This window comes from Colius striatus, chromosome 8 (assembly GCF_028858725.1).
Source record: "Colius striatus isolate bColStr4 chromosome 8, bColStr4.1.hap1, whole genome shotgun sequence".
Classification (NCBI taxonomy): domain Eukaryota; kingdom Metazoa; phylum Chordata; class Aves; order Coliiformes; family Coliidae; genus Colius; species Colius striatus.
This window is the reverse complement of record NC_084766.1, coordinates 8,090,777-8,118,002: the sequence shown is the minus strand read 5'-3', so window position 1 is coordinate 8,118,002 and position 27,226 is coordinate 8,090,777. Positions and strand designations below refer to the sequence as shown.

Here is a 27,226-nt window from a genome sequence, read left to right as displayed (position 1 = left end):
TTCTGGTTCTGGTTCCTTGAATCACATTAGTTCCATGCCCATGGCCCCAGTAAATACCGTGCACTGTCCAAAATGAGATTTAGCTTTTACAGTTCTTCTAGTCCAGTCAAAAATTTTAAAGCTTTGAAATAGCTTCCTTTCTTTCCTAAGCTAGTCACAGTGAGGAAGTGTTTTATGCCCTTTCATTACCTTTTATGGAAACTGCATGATGAGCACAAGTATTGGTGAGTCCTCTGCTAGTGCAGCTTTCTTCTTTGTTGAGTATCTCAGATGTTTTGACACATTCTGCCACTATCTGTTGACGTCCATATATACAACACCATTCTAACCTGTGACAGTGACCACCTCCTTAGAATGGAAACAGTTCAGGAGAACAAGATTTGGGCATATGTGGAGGAAGTGGCTTGTGTAAAAGTGCAGATGGAAATAAACGGATCTTTTGTTTGCTGTGATTCAGCTTCTGAAATACGTACTCTTCTAGAGTTATGACTTCCACCTGAAACCAGGAACATAATCTCTTTCACAGTAAGATGGCCTAAGCTAATGAGGAAAGGATTTTAGACTAAAAGCCTCACTCAGAAAAGCTGTAATTGTTTTTAAACGGTTTCTACGAGAAAGGCCCTTAAGGACTGACTCTGATGTAGTGTATTCAGTGAGTGCCTTGAAGTATCATAAATTCTTTAAGTATCATTAGAGGAGTGAATTAATTTACTTTATTAAGACTTTCAGTTTTATAGGCTTAATACTTCATCTGCAGCGTAATATCATACCCATTACCGATTGCCTGAATAAACATCGTAGTTAAAAGGACTGTGTGAATGAGTAACGTACAAAGATGCTTTGCACTTGTATATGCAGGAGAGATTTCCACCGAGTAAGCTCAGTGTAAAAAATGAAATGAGCTTTGTGTAAATGAAACACAGTTGCTACTGAGATGTGAACTCATCAGTGCTGTCTTTTTGCTGGCTGTTAGTGGTACTTAATACTGTAATGTAGTGAGAGACCATTTGCAGCTTGAAGGAACTGCTTTTGCTTGAGACTTGTTTGAGATAATAAATTTTCCCTCTTCTTTCATTGTCTCTACCCATATCCAGTCCTGGGATTTGTTTTTCCGAAATGCAAATGCTGGCCAAGCATATGATCCCCATCTACCAGATCAACTGGAAGGAAAGGCATCATTTCTTCAGAGCCATGGCCTGGCCCAGACACCGGGTAAAGCAGAAAAACTTGTTGAAGATCACCTTGCTGTGCAGTCTTTGATTAGAGCATACCAAGTAAGTATACTTAGGGGTGGATGTGGGAGGGCCTCTCCTTTTCCTTTGTATGTTTTTGACTTCTGGTCTCTAACTCTTGCCTGTTGTCTTGCTTCTGATCTAAAATGTCTTGAACTGGACAGTGTTTTCTTCTGTGCATGGTGTCTGAGTGTTGGCATCCTGGATTCAGGCTGTGATGCTCCTCTGACTTAGCAAACTCAGGTTTACCCACAGCCCTGATTCTGGTCAGAGAATGGTAGGGATTGAAAGGGACCTTTAGAGATCATCTAATCCAACCCCTATCTGACTTAACCCAGAAGCTCTTTATGGAGATAGTAATTTGTGGAAGGGAACATGAATCTACTGGATTTTGCCTGTTTACCAGGAGCAGGAGCTAAAAATGTCAAAGCTTAGCCTTTGCTCTTCTTTCAGCTTACTTGAGTGTATTAAGATTTTGTGCGTGTGTGTCTGATTCAGCGAGTTACTTCATCACATTGGAAAACTAAGTTATCCAAAATAGTTTTGCTTCATATGAAGGGATTTGTCCTGGATATACTGGTACTGATGAATCTTCTGATGCGTGCAGTGAAATAACTTCTCTCTCTTCAACAGTAAACTTTTGCATGAACTAAGACTGTCTTCGCTTCTGGGAAAGTTGTATTACAGTTCTCAACATTACTAGCTTTCTCTAGGAAAGGGGGAAATGTACCTGCCTTCTCATACATTTAGTGTGAGTTTTGAGATTCCTGATTTGAATGAGATTATAGGTAAAAAGAGAGAGGGGAAAAAATGATTAATCATCAGTTGGATTTTAGGAGGCTGATGGTACTGAGTTTGAGTCAGCTTTGATGAATTTCTTTTAGAGAACTATTCATCAAAGTTTCATGTTTCACAGATTTTTTTAAACTTTTTTATTAAATTGACAAATTAAGTCTAATTTCCTCTTTTTTATCTAGAAGAAGGATTTTGGAAATAGCACAGTGGTTTGGGTTGGATGTTTTCTAAATGTAAACCAAATTTAAATATTTAGACTTGTGGTTAATATCCTAATTTCAATAAAAGACTTAAAACCAACATAAAACAACAAAAACCCCACTAAACTTGTAGATCTGTGTTGAGCAAAATATCCCGGTTTGATTTTATTTTTTTTCCTTTCTTAAGAAAAAAAAAGAAGGTAACTTCCCAAGAACGTTGCTGCAGTTTGCTTTGAGCACATCTGTTCTGCCCTGCACTATGAATTTTAACTCCTATTTGCTGTCGTCAGAGGAATCACAGAATCTCAAGGGCTGCAAGGGACCTTGAAAGATCATCTAGTCTAACCTCCTTGCCAGAGCAGGACCCCCTAGAGCAGGTCATAGAGGAGGAACTTTTTTTGTTTCCTGTACACATCATATTGACACCATTGATTCAGATATGAACTATGTTATTGCAGCTGTTGGAGAGGTGTGTAAAGGAGTAGAAAGGTTTGTGAGCATAAAGAATGTATGAAGATTGCTTAGAAATAGTTCTGTATGAAACAACCACTTCAGCCTAATCACTCCTGCTTACAATAAAATTTTGTTGAAAAATTAGTGAAAATTGGAGAGTGTTAGGCTACTGTAACATTGAAAACTAGTTCAGGGATTACTGTTTTGTTTCCTGTATTCAAAAGAATGTGCTGTCCAATTCAAGAGTGTCTATAAAAGTCAGGCACCCATGTGTCTGAGACAAACAATGAAAGAGGATTACCTCAGGCAACTGTTTTTAAGAGGTATTTAATACCCTCTAAATTCAGTGTTGAAGGGATACGATCAATTTGTGACCTTACTTTGCCTGATAATGAAATGAAATGGAGAAGGACACAGAATTTTCATTTCTCAGACCTGTCAGTGTTTTATGGTTTTTGTGGTAAACTGCTTTGTGGTCTGTTGAGCTGGTTTTCTGAAAAGGCAGTTTATTGCTTTTTCTAATGCAGAGCACCAGACACACCGAAGGAAGGATTTCCAGTGAAATGTGTGTGCTTAACGAAATTGAGTCTAGATAAAAAAATTTCTTGAGTCTTTTATAATGTAGGGTTTGGCTTTTTTTACATCTGTGTCTAGAAAATGTAATTTTAAAGTCTAGTTTCAGGTACTCTGTACTTGCATTTAGTGACATTTACAGCAGTTGCTGAAAATTTTCTGTGCATGTGTTTTCACAAGCTTGATCTCTGATTTTTTTGGAGTTGTTACTATTTTCTGTATCCAGTGAAAGAAGCAGAAGTTACTAAAAAAGAACTTGATATTGAGGAAAATACTGTCTTTAACTAAAAGACCACAGTGCTCCTGGAATGTCGTATTGCACAGCACTTCACTGAATTGCCCTTCAGGGTTTTGGCATTCGTGGTAATCTTCTGCTTCCTACTAATATTTCAGAGCAGGTGTGGCTTGGGGAGGTGAATTCTTTCCTGTTGATGGTGCTTGAGACAGAATTGTTTGCTTAGTTCCAGTCATATAGACTTTGTGCCGCTGTAAACAATGAGGTGGCACAGATGTTGCCGTGGGCATCATTTGGCCTGTCAGGATTTTATTACTGGTGATTCATGAGATGCAAAAAATCTCAGAGGCCAGACTGAATTTACAAGGCTGGTAGTTCTGAAAACGATGCTGTGTTTCTGTTTGCTTATGAGTGGAAAGCAAATATAGAACATTTGAGTAGTGTTTTTACAAGTCACTTCTTAATGAACCATTATTTAATCACACTCTATTACTGTGTGATACAACTCATTATTAATATTCCAGGTCTGGTTGCCTGGGTTTTTTTTCTGAGACAATTAGGATACTACTAGTGTGAATCAAATTCTACTCAAGTGGTCTGAATTTGTCCTTAAAAAGAAAAATTTGATGGAGAAGATGCTCATGTATTTATCTAGAGAAAGCTTTTAATCAGATAATTTGATATATGAGTCATGCACAAAAGACATTATATTAACAAAATTGGTGTTTATTTGTGACACTGTTGTATCAATTGTTTATTTTTTCTGTAGCAATGTTGCCTGTTAATGTAATGCACTAGTTTATAGCAACTTGTGGCATGCATTACCACCAGTCATACTGATAACTGAAAGCTAACTAAATTCCCCGTTCTGTGTATGTTCTTTTGTGTCTTCAATGTCAAGTTTCTTGTGGGTGAAATCCCTGAAATTTCGATGAATGAAAAGAAATGCTCTCTGATGTAGAGCAGAGCTCATGAGGAGTGATCACATACAGATTTCTTCGGGACCAACCTATGTTTTAGGTCAGCAGTGCTGTATTTTGTTATTCAGCAGGTGACTAAAGGAGGATTCAGGCAAAAATACAAGATGACTGAATGAGCAAATGATACATTCTGCAGACTAATCATAGTTTCTTAATTTTAGCCAGCGGTTTAGAGTACAGTCTTTAGCAATTTACTTAAACTTCAGCATAATTCCAATTTAAATTGTATGTCCGACAAAAGAAAGGCAGTGTTCTAATATGTATTCAGCAGTTTTCAATAGGGGCAGTTTATATATCTAGAGATGTAATGTTTATTTCCCATTCTTAGAGGAAAACTTGGGAAATCTGACCCTCTTGTGACATTAGCAGTGTTTGGTTATGACTTCATGACTAGTATACAAGCTGTGGAGAGATATCAGTGACTTTTTCGCTTTGTCTGACATTTATTAGTGTGATTTCCTTTTTCTCTCATTTTCCTTTTCCAGATCCGTGGCCATCATGTGGCTCAGCTGGATCCCCTTGGAATTCTGGATGCAGACTTGGATTCGTTTGTTCCCTCTGACTTAATCACCACAATCGATAAACTCGGTGTGTACACCTTATATACCTCTTTATTTGCAATGGTGATTCTGCATCTGTTGTCTCATTGGATGAAGGTAATTTAGACAGACGTTTCAGAGAAGCTTTTACCTTTTCTGTTCGTGGGTATCATGAAATAGTTTCTTTGAGCATCTGTAAGTAGGCTGCGGTTTCAGGATAATGATCCTTTCAGGATGAGATCACAGGTGAGATTCCTGTGAATTCATTTTCTGATGAATGATTATTATACCTCCAAATCTTGTGGTTTTGAACTACACCAGAAATTAATACTAATCAGTACATCAGGCTAAGATTCTGGGGGAATCTGAAGGCTACTCAATAGGAAAACCAAGCAATTAACAAAACACTGGGTAGAGGAACTTAGGGTAAATTTCATACCACAGTTGAATTTTAGCCTCTGATACTTATTCCTTCTGTGTAACTCGAAGAAGTCTGTTTGAAGTTATCAGAAGAAAACACGAGAAGTGTAGAATTCTTGACTTGTGTGTATAATCCAATGGTCATCATTTTTGTTTACTGCTGGGAGAGTGTAATCACTAGGATCTGCTTTTGCAAGGGTTGTTCTGGTTGCCAAGAGGGCATGACTTTGAGAAATTGCACTGATCAATTTCTTTGCTTCTCTCTGCTTGAATAAAAACCCATCTGATTGATTTTTCCCTACTCTTCAATCTACCTGGTTTGTTTAAAAGGTGATTTTCTACTTTGTAAAGACACTGAATCAATTTTTCTTTGATATGTAGGGAAGATTTTTGGACCAGACTTTAAACTTAGTGAAAGTAGTAGATAAAAAATGTTCTACTTAATTTTACTGTAAGTGCATCTCCTGCCTCTCTGATGCTGTGTTTTCTGTTTCTGATGGTAGGGAAAGAAACAGTTCTGACCCTTGATCATATAAAGGATGTGGAATGCTTGAGACTGTAAATGGAGAAGTGCTTACACAAATCAAGGGTTCTCTTTGACGTTTGTCAACTTTAATTAAAGGAACGTTCTTACTAGAAAGTACATTAGACATTTACTGACTAAATGTAATCTGCTTGGAACATTGGTAATTGCTACCATGTCAGTACAAATTTCTTGAAATTCTAAGATAGTTTAATGCAGAGTGTTGTGAGTGGTCAAAAGGCATCACACTGAAGCCCCCATGGGCATAGAAAAAATATGCTAGATCCTTGAATGAGATAAGGGGATGTGTTTGAGAGTGTAACTGAGGTGATACTTCAGTTTGTGAGGGGAAACAAAGACTTGGCACAGCAGAAATGAGAAGTATCTCAAATGTTGACTGTCCTTGAGTGTTTGAGGCAGGGAATTTATGAAATATTTCTGGTGGTACAGAAAGTATTTTAGTGTTTTATTTTTCTGTGCATTTTCTTTGTCCCATCTTCTGGTTACTTTTTGAGAAACCTTCTGGTAGGAAGTTTCTTCTGGGAGTTGTGTCTGAAAGTGCAACTAGTTGCAGGTGTACCTACTGCATGATTCAAGTTACAGAATTGCTCTCAGGAACTCTTGGATTTCAATAAAGTTGTATCTCTTTAAACATCAGATTATGCTTCAGTAACTATGCAGTGCTGCAGTACAAAGCACAGATGTTCTGTGTGTGCCCGAATCGCTCTCCTATGTGTTCTGGTTTTTGCATGACAGAGCATGAAGAGCCTGTGAAGCCTGAGAGAAAGTCAGCAAAGAAAAAAAAAGAAAGAAGGATGTTAGCACTGCTTTGTTTCAAATGACACTAAAACCCTTGTCATCTCCTCGGTCTCTCCCCCTCCTTTTTTTCTCCTTTTTTATTTTTTACATTATAGAAAACCAGGGATAATTTGGTGATAGCAAAACCCATTGTGGTCGCAAAAAGGAGGAACAGTGGTACACAAACACTTTTTTTTTCTCACTCTAGATTTGACATTTTAATATATTGTTGAAGTTATTACTAAAACCAAAATCCATCTTTTAAAACATTATTTTAAAACCACAAAGTGTGTTATTACTGGCAATGCTGTATAGTAAGAGTGGTGGCAATGCAGGTCTATGGCCTGACTTCAACTCTAAAAGCTAAGTTCCATTATTATTTCATCTTTAAATGGCTTCTTCACTTTCATCTTCAGAAAATTCATTTAACAGGGAATATGGAGCAGTATTCTATGTTGCTATAGGAGTTATGTGCAGGCTGTCATGCCAGTGTTAAACTGTATGGCTACAAGTTCTCTGGAACCAAGAGTTCAACATTAAAATCAGAAACTGTTTTTAGTTTTTAAACTATTTTTCCGTGTGCACACACAGGTATAATTTTAATGTATATATGTTTCTATAACTGTGTGTCACATGTTTATAAGTTTTATACATGTGCATCTTACAACTGTAAGAAGCAATTTTTACTTTCTTTATTTAACAGGTCTAGATTGAACTGTGTCATGTATTGCCTTTAACTTGCATTGGTACCACTCTTTCTTGTCTGTTGTGTATTTTCATTTTTAAAACTGTGTAACAGTTAAGTGAAATATTTTATTAGGCCATATCACCAGCCAGAACAAGTTTAGACATGCCTAAATGAAGATAGGATGACATGCTTAAACAGGCCCTTGTCATAACTGGGAGTGTGTGTGGAAATCTGTGTTTTATAGGATATTGCGTATTGGGAAATAGGGCTGTGCACGTTATTACATGGCTATGGCAAACAGACTTTCCTATAAAGAGAAAAGAGGGTGAATACATACTTTGGAAGTTCTACCAGAGTTCTTGCACAGCATTATGTTGAACGTGTTCTGTATTTTCTCTTAAGATATCTATTACTGTTTTATTGATTAATTTAGTATGCTTCCAACCGTCTGTGAAAAGTGGTCCTTCCTGTGTTCATTGCTCATGCAAGAGCAAGGAGGAAATCCTACATTTTACAGTCAGTTATTCCACTAACCAGCAAAGTGCAAGACATAATATGGAGGATTGATGGCATGTGCCATATGCTAAAATATGAAAGGGTTTGAGTGATTTTCATTTCAGTCATCCTAACTGTGCATTTAAGAAAGAATAGTTTGGTACTTCTAATCAAACAATAACTATTTAATTGAAACATTAAAAAAACCCCAACAGAGTAATAGATGCCTCCAAAATAGTGACACTTGGGATTTTCAGTCTGGTACCTTCTTTCTTACTATTGCTGTGTTCCTGGTGATTTGGAAAGAAAATACTGTCATCCTTTTTGTCTCCTGCCTTGCTTTGTAAATTGATAATGTACCTGTTGTAGGGTTTTATGGTTTGCATGAATCAGATTTGGACAAAGTCTTTCAGCTACCTACAACCACCTTCATAGGAGGAAATGAGAACAGTCTTTCTTTACGAGAGATCATCAAACGACTGGAGGTCAGTGGGGTGTTTTTTGATTTGTGATTGTTTTTATCCAGACAGAAGTGAACTTTTTTCAGTTGTCAGTCACAAAAACCTTACACTTGTCAATTATTATTAGAGCGGGTGAAAAATTCAAATGACGTTCAAAATAACCCTTGTACTATTTCTAGAGATGGCACCACCATTAGTTTCATTGCCTGGATGTCTGAAATACATAGATTAAGGATGAGTATAAAAGAAGTGAGTATGATAACTACTAATTTGGGCTCCAGTTTTGTGAAGAGCTGATGTTATTTAAAAGGAATAGAGCCTTTAGAACTTGTCTTTTAAATAGCCTACCACAGATAAAGCACCTTTGCATACAGCACTCTGGATGTGCAGAAGTTTCTCTCAGAGCCCTACCTTTAGTCAGACTACTTGAGTCAAAATATGAGTGTTGAGTACCAAATTAGTGAAAACCTAGATGGAGCTTTTAGATGGTGTGATGGTCCTTGCTTTCCATCCCCCCCCCCCCGCATCCTCCTTTTCCTAGAGTTTTATTATCTGACATATATAGAAGGGAATTCAAAATAGCAAAACAGCAAGTAGAGATGGTAATGAATTTGTAAACTACTGACCTAGTAAGTATTGGATGTTCCCAATCATGCTCTTTCTGGGATTTTGGTATATTGAAGTTGTAGAGATTTCTGTTGCATGGTAATGAAATACATTGGAGTAAAGAGGGCTAGGAGTGAGGAAATATGAAATACTGAGCTGAGTTACAAGAATGTAAAAAGAGTTCATGGATTTGACATGTTGGAAGTGTGAGAGAATGTGCTGACTTGCACCTTTGGACTATTATATCAGTTGAGCCGATTAAGCCTCAACATCTATGTTGTGCATTTGAACTCAATATTTGCATTTTGGTGTTTGCACTTCTAGAATGTCTGAGGCAATTTTCAACAGGTGATCCTTAAAGTCAGAAGGTGCAAATAAATGGACAAAATCAACAGCAAACTCTAAAAGCCTCAGGGAATTGATTTGTGTTAAAGAGAAATAGCCATTAGAACATTAAGTTCCTTTTCAGAGCCAGTAGAGAGTATGTATAATGTGTTTAGAATTGTTTCATCTCAGGCTCAAAATAGGTCTTACTTCTGTTGACTTATATTTTGTTCATGTTTTTCTGGTGAAATATTCTTTTTGAGGCAAGAAAATGTAAAAAAAAATACAAAAAGGGGAAAATATTTCTGAAGTGACTTTGAATTTTTCCCTGTGCTTCCTCTGCTCTCAGCTGCTTGAATCATTTCAGATTTCCAGCCTTCTGGAACTTGGCAGTTATCAGACAATTTACATGAGACTTCATAGCTGTCTTTTTGTTGTCTCTATTGCTTGATTTCAGGTGTCTTTTAAAAAAGACAGGGTAAATTTTGGATAAACAACTTGAAATCTTTGCTGGTGCATCTAAAGAAAAGATGATGATGATGATGATGATGATGATGATGTCAGTTTAAGGCAGGTTTATTGGCCTACTTTGAACGTATTACCAAATGAGAATTTTCCAGATTGAAGGTTTTGAAGTGTCACTTTGTAGAGAAAGCTTTCTGGCATGAAAGTGGATTCAATAAAATTATATATTCGCTTATAAGATTACTGTGAGGAAGACAAAGTGGAAGAGGAAGCAGACAAGATAGCTTCCAGAAGAGTAATATATACTGAAAATATAATTTCTAGAATATATTTATTTCTTCATGGCCTATTAAATCCTAAAGCTTCTGTGTTGGTGTTTTCGTGTCCCAGAATACCTACTGCCAACATATTGGCTTGGAATTTATGTTCATCAATGACGTGGAGCAGTGCCAGTGGATCCGGCAGAAGTTTGAGACGCCGGGAGTCATGAAGTTTACTAATGACGAAAAAAGGACTTTGTTGGCAAGGCTGGTGCGCTCAATGAGGTATACTGGGGGGTTCTGGGGTACTCTGTGACTGCTGGCTGTAAGCTGGAGAGGGAAGCTGCTGCAGTCTATAAACTGCTGAGGTGGAGGTGAGGAGTGGAGCACAGGTGGACGTAAACCTGGCTGTGATATCAAGGGAAAGTGTATGCTCTGAGGTATGCCACGATCTGTGTTGTGACTTTTAGTATTTTATTTTCTTGAAAGGTAAGTTATGTTCTGCAACACTTGTACAGCCTTTAGTGGCACATTTGGCAGTGTTTTCACCGGCTTGTGGAGATAAACTTGGAAAAAATTGTTTCAACAGACTATTAATAGATTCATAACTTGTTTCAGAACAAGGTTGCATACTGATCTTCTGCTACATTCTCTACAAGAAGCAGACTCTGCCCAATTGGCCAAGAAGGCCAATGGCATCCTGGCTTGTATCAGAAATAGTGTGGCCAGAAATACCAGGGAAGGGATTGTCTCCCTGTACTCAACACTGGTGAGGCCACACCTCAAGTGCTGTGTTCAGTTTTGGGTCAGTGAGCCGGTGCTGGAGCGTGTCCAGAGATGGGCAACAAAGCTGGTGAAGGGTCTGGAGCACAAGTCTGATGAGCAGCAGCTGAGGAAACCATCTCCATTTATCTTGAGGCAAGAACTTGTGAATTCTTGCCTGACTAAGCTGTGGAAAGATCTAGGGTGTCTAATAGCATGAAGGAACCAAACGTTCATTTGCCACATTAATTGTCTGCTGAAAATGGAAGAAGCGAGTTTTACAGAGATTTCTATCCAACTGTCTCTAGCATAATCCTGTTTTTGTCTGAAAAGAATAAAGAAAAAAATCAGGTTTTGTGGGAAACTGGTTGTGCTCTTGAGTTTTGTGGCTTTGTAAAGTATGTAGTCATCATTTTGCTCAAAAACACCATTTTAAAAAATGTTGATTTCAAATACTACATAGTCCTGGTACTTGTCTTAAAGTAGCATTTCTCATCCTTTGTGGTATTCACTGGTAGGTTATTGAAAAAAAAAGTAATTGTAAACTCATCCATCTGTGAAATACTCATGTATCTTTGTGCTGCTTTGTGATGTATTAGTAAACATGTTAGACCCTGATTGTGTGTTGTGATCTGGGCATCTAATTTAGCCTGTACAGGATCAAGCCTTTCTACATTATCCCTTCTGAGAGCAACCACCTTTCATAATACTTTCTCCTTTCTGGATACTGAATGCATGCAGTAACAGCAGCCACCCTTTTGTGAACTCACAGTGGCATATAGGAGACGTACAGAATGTGAGTGTGAAGTGTTGTTTTTCTGCACACTTAGTGACAGTTTGCCTCAGGTCATTAACTTTCTGCTTGTCCAATACTGGCTTTACTTGCTGCTACAGAGGAAGAAAACAGTGTGTACACTGCTTTGATTTGCTCTTTAGAACTTGCTGTTCACATGGAACCCCTCTTTTAGTTTATGTAAACTGGCATAGCCCTGCAGCCTTGCCCAAGGAATTCTGGCAGCGTAGCTCAGCTGAGGGTCTGGCTTGTTGCTTAGATGATTGAATTCTAAGGGTATTGATGGATGAGCTAAGGAGAGTCTTTTGGCAACTCTTCATGTCACAGCTTTTAAGACTATAATCTAAAGAGGTAAATGTCAGTGTTCTAAGTGAGGAATAAGCTGAGTATTAATGGATTATGGCAGTGTTAAGAGTCAAGGCATTGCACAGATGATGTAACCAATACAGTTATTTTCATGAAGATGTTATTTTCCTTGCCTTTTATATCTCCAAGCTGTACAACATTTAATCCTTTCAACATTTGTTAAAAGGTACTTTTTAACCACTCACATTGCCTCTGGCCCAAATGCATTTAAGGAAGAGCTGTCAAGGATTGAAATCTTTTTCCTGCTGACGCTGAGGCAGAGACAGCAGTGTCCTAGTTCTTGGCACGATACCAGCCCTTGCATCACACAGTCTCAGGAGCCCTGACATTGAATAGGACCTCGTAAACAGACATGCTTTCTACCGCGGTTTTCTACAAGTATTTCTACAAGTATTTCATCATTACTTCCAGAAAATACAGATTCTCTGCAGTGTTTTCTTCAATCCATAGAAGAGACTCATTAGCTGTCATTCTGCCTTCCCACTGGCCAGTATATGTTTTGTGTACATGGGAAGGAGCTGAGTTTGACTTGGGAAGTGAATTTTGTCTGAAGTGGAGATTCTTCTTACTGTCCAAATTGTTTCAAAGTCCTACACTACTGAGAAGTAAATACTTCTCAGATTGAGATTGTCTCCATCTCAACGTGCGACTTCCAGAGGCGTACAAACAGATATTCACAGACGTTTTAAAACAGTATAATGCAATTATATTTGCTAAAAGATGCTTGACAATAAGTATTTGGTACATTATCTTAATATAAGCACTCTCTTTTGGTTTTTTTGGTTTCTTTTTGGCAAAGGTTTGAAGACTTCCTTGCTCGCAAGTGGTCTTCCGAGAAGAGATTTGGTTTGGAAGGATGTGAAGTTATGATTCCTGCACTTAAGACCATCATTGATAAATCCAGTGAAATGGGAATTGAATATGTGATAATGGGGATGCCTCACAGGTAATGTCAATGGAACCTCCCCCAACAAATGGGTCTCTCATCTTAAGACAGTTTTGGTTTCTAGAATTTATTAATGACGTTGATATTGTAGAAGCTAGGGTAGGAAGAATCAGTCATAGAAAGTAACGGGAGCCCAGAGCTGTAACAAATACCTGGCAGTGGGAGCCTACAGGCTGCAGAGTTAAATGCTAGCAAAACAGACTTCAGTGTGCTTTGAAACTGCAAGCAAGCATGGCATTGCATAGAACTGAGAAAGCTTGGCCAGGTAGTATTTGGTGACTTTGGGAATGCATTAGAGGAACTTTGCAATTGGAAGGAGAGAGTAGAATGAAGGGTTTCAGGTTCAAAAGTTTGAAGTGAACTTCTTGCAGATTTCTGACCGAGTGGCTTGCTGATTTGATGCTTTCTGCTGTTATCTTAAGAATGGTGCTGAGTGATAACTGTGTTTGGAATTTTTTTAGAGGTAGACTGAATGTATTGGCTAATGTAATCCGAAAAGAGCTGGAGCAGATCTTCTGTCAATTTGATCCCAAACTTGAAGCAGCTGATGAGGTAAGGTGCTGCTTTATTAGATCTATATAGAGAGGTCAGCATTCAAGATTGTTTTTAGTCATTTTGGTCATGGTTGTTACGCAAATAGCATGATCAGCTGCTGAAATGCATTGTCTCTTTCTAGTTTGAGGAAGGTGATCAGTGACATTTCTTAACAAATATAAAGTCTGTACTGTACATCTAACATGTAGAAGGTATCTCAGGAATGACTGTGGATAAGTAACTTCCAGGTCATTTGACTGAGTTTGTAATCTCTAAGCATCATTTTTTTGTTGTTTATATAAATGAAATCAGTAGCAATATTCTGTAAATGTTTATCCAACATGGAATAGTGGTGCTACTGAAAACAGGAACAGTGTTCCAATTTGAAATTATAGTGTCAAACTCCTAGTGCAATACTGATACACAATTAGCTAGATGTATTTTTCAAACTGAAGCACAAATTTTAGGTATAGTCAATTAGATGCAGCAGATATCAGTGCCATTCCTGAACCATGACTACGTCTTGCATGTTAGGGATCTGGAGACGTAAAATACCACTTGGGAATGTACCATGAGAGGATCAACCGAGCAACGAACAAGAAAATCACTCTGTCCCTGATGGCTAACCCTTCTCACTTGGAAGCAGTTGATCCTGTTGTGCAAGGCAAAACCAAAGCTGAACAGTTTTATCGAGGTGACACAGCAGGAAAAAAGGTAAAGTTTGTTTAGTATAGCAACTCTTACTGGTAGTTTTCTATGTTATTTTAAATAAAAATAGCCTACCACTCATTTTGTATCACAGAGTCTTTTCTCTTCTTCCTTCACTAGAGGAATGTATTGCCTGTTGAACTAGATAGGGTTTTTGACATGATTCCTCAAGGGTAACTTCAGCAAGTAGGCTTAAAGCTTTCTTTCATTTGCAAACTGAGCATAGGCATCAGGTTGCTATCTGTGATTTATTATAAAAATACAATTCTGGTTTTTAGCACTACAGAAATATGAAGCAAATAAATCTCAGTGAAAGCATAAATTGCAGTTTTGCTTTATAACATTTGTGTGGATATTTGTGTATAATTCTCCCTTTTAGGTTATGTCCATATTATTACATGGGGATGCTGCCTTTGCAGGACAAGGAGTGGTTTATGAGACATTTCATCTTAGTGACCTCCCATCCTACACCACAAATGGCACTATTCATGTTGTGGTCAACAACCAGGTAACAAGAGGGGCATTTTCCAATCAATTTGTCTGCTGAATGGTTGCTAGAGTATTTCTTTTTATTATTGTTTGTTATTAGATGGATGCTTTGTCCCCTCTGTTACTTAGGATCATTAGGGTGCTCCTGAAAATGATCTAGCAATGGTATCTATCAACTCTGAGTGGATATTTTATCACCTACATTTCACTCAGATTGTAACACTTAATTGGATTAGGTTTGCTTATTTTTAAGGGAGCAAAAGCAACTCGCTAGAAAAAATGAAAAACTGATGCTTCTGCTGTGGAAATGACTGAAATGAAAGCCTCAAGCATTCAAAACAAAGTAAAGGGAGATGCCAAAATTATTCTAATGGAAGTTTCTGGAATTTTTAGATTGGCTTCACGACGGACCCCCGTATGGCCCGTTCTTCTCCATATCCTACTGATGTTGCTCGTGTGGTCAACGCTCCCATTTTTCATGTGAATGCTGATGACCCTGAAGCAGTGATGTATGTGTGCAATGTAGCTGCAGAGTGGCGAAACACATTCAATAAAGATGTGGTAGTTGATTTGGTAGGTCTTGGTTTTCTTATCTTTTCATTCCGTGTATCACGTACAACTACCGGGTTTTTCTGTGGCTCAGAAGACCCCATCAAGAAACATAGAATTATAGAATGGTAGGGGTTGGAAGGGGCCTTTAGAGATCATCTAGTCCAACACCCCTGCCAAAGCAGATCCACCTGGATCAGGTCGCACAGAAACACATTCAGGCGGATTCACCTTTAGTTTCTTCCTTTAGAAAACCCAAACAACTAACAGGCCCACAAGAATCCATAGAATTATACCACAAGACTCCTAAAATCTCTGTAAAACTGTGAAATGTAAAGATTTCATTTTATGTTTCTCCTTACCAACAGAAACAATCTTCCCCTTTGTAGGTTTGTTACCGTAGGAGAGGGCACAACGAAATGGATGAACCGATGTTCACTCAGCCTCTCATGTACAAGCAGATTCACAAGCAGGTGCCGGTGCTGAAGAAGTACGCTGACAAACTCATTGCAGATGGGACTGTAACACTGCAGGAGTTTGAGGTACACGTCAACAGAGTTAAAGGGGACTTAAGAAGCTGTCAGTAGGAAGACTCAAGTGTCGCTGTATGCCACCTGCTCAGGAACCTTCCTTTCATTATTGTGATAAGTCTTCACCCTTTTGACGCTTTCTGATTCAATTTGGTATGGATTTTCATGTGAAATAGATAGTGCTGATGTAACAAAAGGATTGAAAATGTGTAGTAATTATTACATATTGCACAGGAAAAATTTGCTTCAGTTCTGAGATTTATAAAAGTTGATCACATGTGAATGTTGGAAACAGAGGCATTTGTCAGTTGTTCTTCACCTCTAGAATCTTGATTCAGCAGTAAAACAGTATTTGAATGCTCGTAGGTATAACCATGGCTTCATATTGATAGCTTTGTCAGGCTTGTATCCAGCAATAATACAGTAAAATCAATTCAACCTTTTTATTTTCTCACAATAATTGAACTAAGTTCAGAGGTCATTTGTAATGCTCTAGAAAGATGAAGTGTAAAGCCTGGTGGCTCTATTAAGCTGGTTTTGTCTTTACCTTGTAGATTTAATATTTGATTTTAGATTGGAAATACGATCTTTTAAAAAGTGAATGTGTAGAGTGCAGATGCAACAAAGGACATTCTGAGAAGGAGTAGCTGTGTAGTGACACATTATTGCAGAACAACAAAACACCATTTTGTGTAGGTGTATTCTGTCGTCTGCAAGAATGATCAGAACTCCTGCAGAATCTAGATATCCCGACTTCTTGTAAGAGTGTGCCAGCAGTGACATGGGCTTTGTTGACTTGATTCAGGATGCTGGATGGATGTTTTGCTATACAAATTGAGCTTAGCGTTGCTGTTAATTACTTTAAAAGTTAGCTAGCTCAGTAACTTGAGTGTGGTTTTGGTTTTGGACTGAAATATAGAATCACAGAATCATAGAATGGTAGGGGTTGGAAGGAACCTTTAGAGATCGTCTAGTCCAACCCCCCTGCAGAAGCAGGGTCACCTAGATCAGGTCACACAGGAACATGTGCAGGTGGGTCTTGAAGACCTCCAAGGAAGGAGACTCCACAACCCCTCTGGGCAGCCTGTGCCAGGGCTCCCTCACCTGAACAGTGAAATAGTTTTTTCTTATGTTTCAATGGAACTTTTTGTATTCCAGCTTCATCCCGTTACCCCTTGTCCTGTTGCTAGCTACTATAGAAAAAAGGGATGTCCCAACCTCCTGACACCCACCCTTTAGATATTTATAAATGTTAATAAGATCTCCCCTCAATCTCCTCTTCTCTACACTAAACAGCCCCAGTTCCCGCAGCCTTTCCTCATATGAAAGATGTTCCATTCCCCTGATCGTCTTTGTGGCCCTGCACTGGACTGTCTCCAGCACTTCCCTGTCCCTCTTGAGCTGAGAAGCCCAGAACTGGACACAGTACTCCAGATGAGGCCTCACTAGGGCAGAGTAGAGAGGCAGAAGAACCTCCCTTGACCTACTGGCCGCACTCTTCTTGAGTGGTATTGCAGGGGTGTTCTAGCTCTACAGACATGGCTTTGTATCTGTTCCCATTGACAGCTGTAGCCATCAGATTCTTAACTAGACTATTCTAGCCAGACAACTTTTCTAGGAGGTTCTTTTCTAGTTGCATCTGTTAGTCTTAGAAGTATGATTGTAAATTACATTTAGTACTTCTCCTAGAGTAAGTTCTGTCTGTAAGTTCTGTGTTCTAGAGTAACACTTGCAACTTCAACTCTTGATACTCTCCTCTGTAACACCAGCCCAATAGACTAAATCATTTATTTAGAGTGATGTGAGTAAGCATGTTTCTAGAAGGCAATTTCATCCTAGATAAGGTAGGAATTGGTTGTTTGCATAATTCTAACAAAATTTTCCTTAGGAGTTAAAAAACTGGTTTTATCATACTGAATGATAGATGTCACCTGTAAGATTGCAAGGTGTTATGTTTATCCATTTTAAAAAGAATGTTTTTGTTCTACAGGAAGAAATTGCCAAGTATGATAGAATATGTGAAGAAGCATATACTAGATCTAAGGATAATAAGATCCTGCATATCAAGCACTGGCTTGATTCACCTTGGCCTGGTAAGAGGTGTCCTTTCACTTATCCCAGTGTTACTATCGTTGTGCTTTTATTTTGAGTCCATTTTTTAAGACTCTTAAATGTTTTTTATTGGCCAGTGCTCCTTTAAAATAAAATGCATGATAGTTGGTTTGTCCCTGTTAATAGTAAATACAACATTTTGCCAGAAAGAGATGCTTTTCTTTAAAAACGTGCAAAGAATGATGTGACTTTGATAGAGACATATTTTCAGTTTATCAGAGAAGTGTTCTTCCTGTAGTGTTAACTGTGTGTGCCTTCAGGAGGAGGGAGTGTGTCTTGTGCGCTTTTGGTGTCTTATGCCATTTATTGGCTGCCTCTGCCCATATAGCTGGACTTCACAGGGACTGAAAACAAACAAAACAAATCATTGTGAGTCTGTAAGATCAAGTTCTGTTGTCATACAGACAATCAAAATGATTGTGTCTCCCAGTGAAAGGTGGAGAACTAGGTTTCTGCTGCTGCTTAGAACGTTAGGAGTTGTGAATTTTGAAATAAATTGTACTTGGTGTAGAAATCTCTTAGTCCTCAAATATCTCACCAAATCTTCTATTTCCAGGATTCTTTAACGTGGATGGAGAACCCAAGAGCATGTCTTGTCCTCCAACTGGCATTTCAGAAGACATGCTGACTCACATTGGCAATGTAGCTAGCTCAGTGCCAGTCAAAGACTTCAAAATACATGCAGGTCAGTTGGAGTCTTTGTCTTAGTGGGTACATTTCTTGCTCAGACTTTATATTTCTGCACAGGAGTGGCTGGTGGGCCATTTCCCAAAGAGCAAAATGCCTGTGACTTTTATTTTAACTCCTCTACCCTATAGGCAAGGAGAACGTGACAGTTAAGGTCCTGCTGCTTGTTCTCAGCATAATGTTCTTTCAGTATCGTGCCACTTCTGTTCCCTACCTTGTTAAAAGGGTCTTTCCTCTGAGGGAAGTAAAAATCTCTCTGTAACGTTAATACCTCCTTTGGTTCTTCAGGTCCTTGTGGAAAATGCTACCTCTATGTAGCCTGTTGTGAGACTTACTAGGAAGTAAGGCACCCATCTCAGGAAGCTTTATTCATGTATTTTTAAATGCTAAAACCAGTGGTAGTTAAGGTAGTGGTAGTTAAGTTCACTTAAGGCACTTGTAGTTAGGTTACTTTCAGCTCTTTTCATACCTGGCAACATTGTAGATATGCTATGAGCCTAATTTTGATACAGCTGAATGGCCTGCGTGGGCATATTCAGACCATTTTTCTTTCAGCTTCTCATTTAGCATTAATGATAGCACAAATCTAGTGTTTTCTGAAAAAGTCTGAGCTTTTGGTCTGAAGAGATTCAGTTCTGAATTTGGCATGTTACACTGAGGAGTTAAATCTACCATCTAACTGGGGAGCCCTGACACTGTGTCAGGGTTCTGAGTTAGTACTTTTACTCCATGGTCAGGTTGAGGTCTAGTGGCTCTAGAAGGAGTAATAACATGTGCAGTTTGTTCAGGGATCTTTTTTCTTTTGTTGGCTTGTAGGAAATGGGCTTAAAATCAGGAGAAAAAGCTTTTTATCTGTAAAATCTTTAGCTAATATTTCTTCTCCAAAGTCGTCCAACAAGGAATAAAGTGTGGTAGCTGTAGATGTTCTGTGTATTTGAATTCCTTTGGGACAATTAAGCACTGTTAGAAGTAATGATGGGGCATTACCAATTATCAACTGTAAGCTTATTGAACAGATACAATTAATTGATGAGTACAAAACTGTAGAACAAAATGGCTTACTCTCTTGAGCCTTTTAATATACAATTGGAAAATGATTGTATAAAATGTTTAGTGTATCCTTAAGAGAAAATGTTGAAGGTGGTTTTTTTTCACTTGCAATGCCACCGTGTCAATGACAGAATAGTTTTATGTGGGAAGAAAGCAGGGCAATTTTTGTAAGAATGGGGAAGCAACAAAGGGAAATATGGGAAAAATAACAAGTAGGACAGCTTACCAAAACCATCAGTGTAGGTATGAAGATCAGATGGTGTCAAGGGACACTGGATACACTAGGCTTATAGCCTTGAACCTGGGAGCACCTGCATGCATCTTGGAAGTTTTATTCCCTTTAAAAGTCACAGTGTTGGAACTTGTGTTTTGGCTTATCAAGGTGTAAATTCTTTATTGTAAAAAAACCAACTATTGATTACCAACTGAAAATCCACTCATTTGTGATCTTTATTTCAATGTAGGACTGTCTCGGATTTTGAGAGCCCGCTTGGAAATGACCAAGAACAGGGTGGTTGACTGGGCTTTAGCAGAATACATGGCTTTCGGTTCTTTCCTGAAAGAAGGGATCCACGTCCGACTAAGTGGACAGGATGTGGAAAGGGGTACTTTTAGGTGAGTACCGAGATAACTGTTAAATGCTGTCCCATACTTAAAGAAACACCTTGGCATTTTTTAAACAGGATAGTCTTCTGTGGGGAAGGGAAGGTTGAGGCTATTCAACATTAATCTGAATGTTACAGGTTTTGGCAGTCGAGAATAATGAAATCTCCAGTGTCTCTGTAAACAACATTTTAAGCATTTTAGGCAAAACAAATGTTCTTAGTTACTTTCTTCCTTCTCCTCCTGAAAAGCAGAAGTGTTTTTTTTCCTGCTTTTTAACTAAAATTCAGCTGCAATACGTCTAATTTCTGAGAAGTAAAAGAAGCATGTTTACTGCTGTAGATTCTCTTTTAAACACCAGTCCAGTGGTGGCTGCTTGGAACTCAGGTATCCTGTGAGCAAACATATTGCCAGTTGGCAAGGCTTTTTCCAGTGAAAGAAGATCTTCTGTACTGGGGCTTTTAATGACTGTGGAGCATGAATGAATGCAGAATCCGATCACTTGGTAAAATATATAGAGTTCTGCTGCTCACCTGATTCTCCATGGAGTTAAATGTTAATGATGTATTTAATTTGAAGCCTTTGAAGCGAAGCTCATTGCTGGGGGGTGAATGAACTAGCAGCTGCACTGTGCTTCATTGTGAATGCGTGCAGAAAAGAGAGATAAATCTTGGTGCCTGTCTCCTCTGGTACAGAGCTCTATTTTTGTGCTGAGCTTCGTTTGGTATCCAGCCTTTTGGACTTTCCTCTTTTTGCTCCCATTGTAGCGGCAGTTTAACAATATCCTCCGGACAAGACCTGAAACCCAAACTGAAAATCATCCAGATTTTCTTGATGTTTCAGATAAAAAGAATAGTTATGTTTACAGCAGTGTAGGCAAAAAGTAAAAAATGTGTTCAAATAAAAAGCTATTCAGACTGGTGAAGACAAGCTAAGGATTCCCATGCCATCTGGATTTTATTTGGTCTTTTAGAAAAGGAGTAAAAAGGCATTCAGGTAAATTCTTGTGTAGCTCAGGATTCAAGCTGGCACTCCAGATGTTTGATTTATAGTAACCTGGTTCTGCCTTACCACTGGGTTTTGAGTTGGCCTGATGAGTAGTGGGATCTACAGAGTGCCATCCTACGGTGTGACTGGGCATTTTTCTTAGGAACATCACAGGGCAGTTGGACAGTAAAGGGTGAGATTAAAAAATGCCTCAACCTGAGGAAGTCAGAGAAGAGTTGACTGCTCTTCAACAGAAGGCAACATTGGAAATGTGTAGTGCTTATCCTATTATACTGTATTAAGCCTCATTTCATCAGAGAAATAGGTAGAAAAGTGGTACACATCTAAGAGGTACTGCAGTTCTCAGAAAAGCTGCTCTTTTCTAGCTGTGGTTGAGTTTTCATTTATAATAAAGCTGAGCAACTTCTCTAACAACTGAAGACATTGATGAATGCTGGTCCATTTTTATTGGGAAAAACAGCATTGCAATCACATGGAGAAGATGTCACTTTACCCTCTGTCTATACTGAGAAGACCACTTTTCCCACCAAAAAAATCCTTGAAGCACATATTGTCTCAAATTTCTAGGGCTGATTGAAAAGTGAGTATCAGGTAGAATTTGGGAAGAACTGAAGATACTCCATTACCATAATGAAAACAATATGATGGGAGTGCTTTCACTGTGTCAGAGCTTCTCAAGTGCTGTCTAGAAAACAGTATGTTCTGTCAGTTAAGAGTGTGACAGCTTGCTTGCTGCTTGTTTCAGTACTCAACCTTATCAATAGACAGAAGCTAGATAAAACTGCAGACGAAGGACTAGGCCCCTTCAGATCTTGGAGGCACACTCTGCAGAAGGAAAGGAAAGGGGAAGGGAGGGACTTGATTCTTTACTCGTCTGATGTCAGTAAACGTGACAATCGCACCACAGCAATATCTCACTTGTATGTCTGTATACTTCTGGCTGTCTGTCTAAGCTCATTATAATCACCTTTTGTTGGGAAAACACGAAACTTTGTGCTCAAGAAGCTTATTGCCTGCCTAGGCTTTCTGTCTTTGGCTGAATGATAAAAATAAAATGACAGTGACAAAAATGATTTCTGCCTAACAGCTGTCTGGGCTGCATATTTTCCCCTTTCTGTCTGGTTCTCTTCCTGTGATGTTCTTCAAAGACTGTCTTTCCCTGGCCTTGTATTGTTGACTTCTAAATAAATTTCAGAACTCTTTTGCTAGCTTTCATTATAGATTCAGTGTTGGCAGCTATACAGCACACAATAGTTGTTACCGGTATAATAACTGTCCTTATGTTAGCAGTTGTGGAGTTAGACATATTGCTGTGATTCACTCAGTTAGTCTGCTCAGAGAGTTAATGGATTACAGTAATTACATCAGTCATCTCTGTTTTGGTAGCGTTCCTCAGTGCCCCATTCTAATGGTGATTAATGGTGTTCTAGAGAACTGTAAATGGTGCGAGTGGAAATAGCAGGGAAGAGGATACAACAGCTTCAGGTCTTGGTGCTGATGTTAGATTAATTTTTTGCATAGAAGGCAACAGTTGCTTTAAGAGAATAATAGAATTTGGGGGGGGAGGCAGAGTGGAAGGTTTGTAACAATTCTGTTCTTCTGTTTGGTTTTGTTCTTTTTTTTTTTACTTTAATCAGTCTATAGTAACAAGCTCCTTACCCTTGCCCCTCTCCACCCAACTTCTACAAGTATGTTCAGTTTCCCTGGGTGCTTGAGAACAAGCCTGAATAGTCAGTGGAAGATCCTATGGTGCAACGAGTGTATTTGGACATGATCATACCACTGGCTTTCAACCAAACCAGGTGGTTGTGTAAAGGAAAGATAACTCTGTTGTTTGCATGCTTTCTAGAACATAGCTTTGATGGTTTATCTTTGCAAATAGCTCTGTTAAAGCCCAGAGTTTTTCTTAGCTAACAAACTTCAACAACTCTTTGCAGCCATCGTCATCACGTGCTTCACGATCAAGAAGTTGACAAGAGAACGTGTGTTCCCATGAATCACCTCTGGGAGCAGCAGGCCCCCTACACTGTGTGCAACAGCTCTCTTTCCGAATATGGTGTCTTAGGTATGTCTCAGGGTAACCATCTGAGAGATCTGCTTGTGTTTTAATAGGTCTCACACAAGACCTGGGAAAGGATGACTGCTAATTAAGTGACATTTCCTTCAGATTTTGCTGTCTGGATACAAGGTTTTACTTTGTTAATTGAGTTTGCCAAGCCTCAAACCAAACAAATGTCTCCTTCTGCTGTGGCATTAAATAGTAAACAAACTGCCTTTGCCTTTGGACATTATTGCATCGCAGTAGTTTTGTATTAGGGGTGTACAAGGAATTGCAGAACAGGAGCCTAAAATCTAATCAAAATGCCTAAACTCATTTCCCCCCACTCCCTGAAAAAAGTGGTTCAATCAAGGGATTAAATACATTTACCCTGGTCATTGTAAGATTTGACCCTTACACTGTCTTTTTACCTTGAAAGATTTTTAAAAGATCATTGTAGGGTAAACTTTAAGTCAAACTCGTCTTTTCTTTTCCCTACAGTGTGGTATGATGGGTCTCAATTTTAATGTATATTTTAGTTTTAACATTTTGTAATTAATTAAAAATTAGAGGGGGAAAGCTGGATGTGTATTTGTTTCTGGGTTTTGTTTCTTTTTTTTGCTTTCATTAATTTTTGAATGCACTGCCTGTGGCATCAAGGATATGAATTTACAGGTTTCAGAGCTCTTGCAGTGCAAAACTTTCTGAACTCTTCAAATGCTACACCTATTTGTTTAGGCTGCTTAGAATCTGCCTGGACTATAAACTAGGAAACTTAAGCTTTTGGTGGGAAAAGTCATGGGATAGGCTAGCACTGGTCTCATTAGTCTTCAACAGGAAATGGCGTAGTAATGGCAGATGATGAACTTCAGAGTCTAACAGCTATACAGGTAGCAGAGCTCAGGCAGGAAAGAGCCTGGAAAAAAGCTAGAACCAGTTATATATGAGATAGATATCAAAACTCCTCCTCTCAGGTTTTGGCATCTTTTAAACAAGCAGCCCCATGTTTCACAGTTTTGGGATTCAGTTGAGAGTATCCAACTGTCGTGGTTATGTTGGCAATGCTGGAACCTAAAGCTTTCTCAAAAGGGGAGGAACTGTCAACAGAATCAGAGACACTTTGTAATACAGATATAAAAATCCATCCTAGGCTCATATGAACTGCTGTTCTCAATGTGCTATTTCAAGAAAACAAATTCTTGTTAGTGATGGCATTAATCATAGTGAATTATATTTTTGGTACTGGACAGACATTTTACCTTCAGCCACAGAGAATGGATAACCTCACTCTGACATGATGAGGGTGGCAGAGGAATCTGGAGCACAATACAAATACATCTAATAATTTATCAAAAATGTTATTGACTCTGTGGGTAAATAATGAAATGTTGTTTCGTATCCACTTCAGGGACAGTGTGAAGGAAAAGGATGAAATACTGTTGTAGATAAAGGTGGTAATTGGTAGCTGCTTGCTTCAAAGATTCAGAAATATTTGATCACCAAGTCATTTTTACATATACTTTTGCTAATAATATGAGAACTGAAGTGATGTAAAACTATATTTGGAGCATGGGCTGAAGAGCTTAGAATTTTTAGGTATATTTGATAGTTCTGTGGCAGAAGCAGTGTAAATAGACATTTGTATCTCTGTAAGCTAGTATAGTAATATGTAAGAGTAAACTCTAAATAGGAGAGTGTGAGAAAGGATATGTTCAAAAGTAAGAAAAACAATCAGATCAAAAGCAAGAATTCAGTTTCAGAGAATTCTGGGTTTTGTTTGTTTGCAATTTCCTGTTGTTTCTCACAGTCTGGTCTGGGGTCTTAACTTGAACTTGTTTACAGTGTTGCTGCAAATCTTTTTGGGTAAGTGGGTCATAGGTTTCTGGGTGTGGGTTTTTTACTGTTCGGGTAAAGTACCCAAATATGAAAGTGACAAATGTCTGGATATGGTTAAAATCTGATTTTGTTCCAAAAATTAGACTTCGTTCTAGGAAGGCTCGTGTTGATATGGTGTGAAGGGCAGTTCTTACTGCCACATTTCTGTTCCTTAAAAAATTGACTAAGTGGACTCTCCTGCTTTCTCTTTGTTGATCTTGTCCTGCTCACTATTGCTCTTCCACCTTCCCCAGCAACAAAAATGTGAAAGTTGATTTACTAACTTTCATAGAATACAAGCAATAGGGCAAAATGTGGGTTTGTTCATACACTGGAAATGAGAGTACCATTTCTGTGCAGTTCTGCTTCAGCAGATGTGATAACAGGTTAGTATTGATATTTTAATAATAGTGTTGATATTTTTAATTGTTAAGAACTTTAAATCCCTTTTGTATACCTTGCTTTCTAACAGTAAAGGAAAGTAAATGGATGGAAAATTGATGATGAGTGATGATTCTTTTTGGTACTAAAAATGCTATGTTTCTCTGTTGAAGTGATTTAATAATTAAGTTTCCTCTCCCTTAGTAGCTTTTACATGTCAGCCATTTCCAATGTGATTACTCTTGTGGATTGTATCCATAGAGGCACAGTTTTAGGATAAGCAGCAGTGTGTGAACATGTCTCTTAGACATCTCAGTCAAATGAGAGCTATCAGGCTTGTTATCTGTTTAGCTGTTAACATCACTGGGTCACTCTTTTAGGACATAGAACAATAAGTGAACACTTGCAGTTCAAGGAGTTGACTCTTCAGGAATAGCAAACCCTAAAAAAAATAGACATAAATGAAAAAAAAAACCAATTTAATTGATGACTGTGTTATCATGCAGCACCTTAGAAGCATTTTGGGAATTCTTTCAGTTTCTGTGAATTAGAGCTAAATAAAATGTACTGAATAGCCCAGTGTGATGAAACTCCAGATGATTTCCTTGGCAGGTATATAAGCCCAAAGCTAACACCTGTTCAGAGCTGTGAGCTTTCCACCAAGTTGCTGTTGAGCTGCTTGGAACACCTGGGGTATAACTACTCTATTAAAATGACAAGATTGATTTCACTTAGAAATAAAAGAAAGATGGTCTTATTAACTTGTAGTACAAACAATTCCTTCTGTTTCATATACAGGAAGCTGTGGAGTGTGTTGAACAACCTCTGATAATTTTGTTTGACGTCCTGTGTCCACTGGCTTTAGCTATGTCCAGATCATTACAATTTAGTTGTCCATCTGCTTGTTCAGCTATAAATTTTCCTTTTTACTGAAATAATGTCTGGGAATATAAGTGATGGTTGTGTGAAGTCATTTAAGCACAAAAGTTTCTCTGAGTTTATTTGCTGATTGAAATAGAGGAGAAAAGCAAAAGTGACTTAGAGGCACTCCATGCTACCTCATCAATAACTTTCAAATACTTGAAAGGATCTCCCATCTTCCTTTACTGCCTTGAGAATGACTTGTGTAGAGTTGATTCTCCCTCCAGGAAGTGTGATTCTTGCTGTCAGATTCATTACTGGCTTTGAGAGGTCTTGGAGTGTAGCATCCTGTAATGGGAACTTTCAGGGAGCATCTAGGCAAGATAAACTTGAAACTACTGTGTAGTTCAGCAAATTCTTGAACACTGAGACCTAGAGAGTGGCATTTTCAAGGGAGAAGGTTGTATTTAAAGAGAAAGATGAAGGGAAGAGGACAAGTATTGATTTAAACTTCTTTTTTTTTTGCAATACACTCCTATATGTAGTATTACTGCTCATTCAGAGCAACATATTTGTAAGGTTAGGAGTAATAAATACAATTACCTGTGAGAAATTGTGTTAGGAAATAGGACAGGGTGTAGTAACCAAGGACTAGGTACTCCATGGCATCTGTGAGGAGTTCTAAGAAGGCATCAGTCTTTCTGTTTAATGGAGTCAGCCACCAAACAAGGATTAACTTCACTTTCTCCTGGGCTGTGTTTAGATTTGGGAAGGGATGTGTGTCCCTCAGTCCCTGTGCTTAGATCTTTTTGTTAGCACAAAAATAGCACAAATATTAGCACAAATCTGTCTTTGTAACTTTCCTCATTGTGACATTAAATCCCTGC

The 27,226-nt window shown here is 38.4% G+C and overlaps 1 protein-coding gene across 1 annotated transcript in view; it reads left to right on the top strand.

Moving 5' to 3' along the window:
• Positions 1 to 27,226, top strand: part of OGDHL (oxoglutarate dehydrogenase L) — a 52,116-nt gene that overhangs the window by 9,498 nt on the left and 15,392 nt on the right. Inside the window, exons 3-16 of the mRNA XM_062001014.1 lie at positions 1,095 to 1,274; positions 4,954 to 5,056; positions 8,301 to 8,416; positions 10,178 to 10,332; positions 12,768 to 12,914; positions 13,376 to 13,466; positions 13,983 to 14,162; positions 14,536 to 14,664; positions 15,039 to 15,218; positions 15,584 to 15,736; positions 17,715 to 17,817; positions 18,393 to 18,521; positions 20,038 to 20,188; positions 23,122 to 23,249. Coding sequence (XP_061856998.1) covers positions 1,095 to 1,274; positions 4,954 to 5,056; positions 8,301 to 8,416; positions 10,178 to 10,332; positions 12,768 to 12,914; positions 13,376 to 13,466; positions 13,983 to 14,162; positions 14,536 to 14,664; positions 15,039 to 15,218; positions 15,584 to 15,736; positions 17,715 to 17,817; positions 18,393 to 18,521; positions 20,038 to 20,188; positions 23,122 to 23,249 — 1,945 coding nt within the window. The remainder of the gene's footprint in view (positions 1 to 1,094; positions 1,275 to 4,953; positions 5,057 to 8,300; positions 8,417 to 10,177; positions 10,333 to 12,767; positions 12,915 to 13,375; positions 13,467 to 13,982; positions 14,163 to 14,535; positions 14,665 to 15,038; positions 15,219 to 15,583; positions 15,737 to 17,714; positions 17,818 to 18,392; positions 18,522 to 20,037; positions 20,189 to 23,121; positions 23,250 to 27,226) is intronic.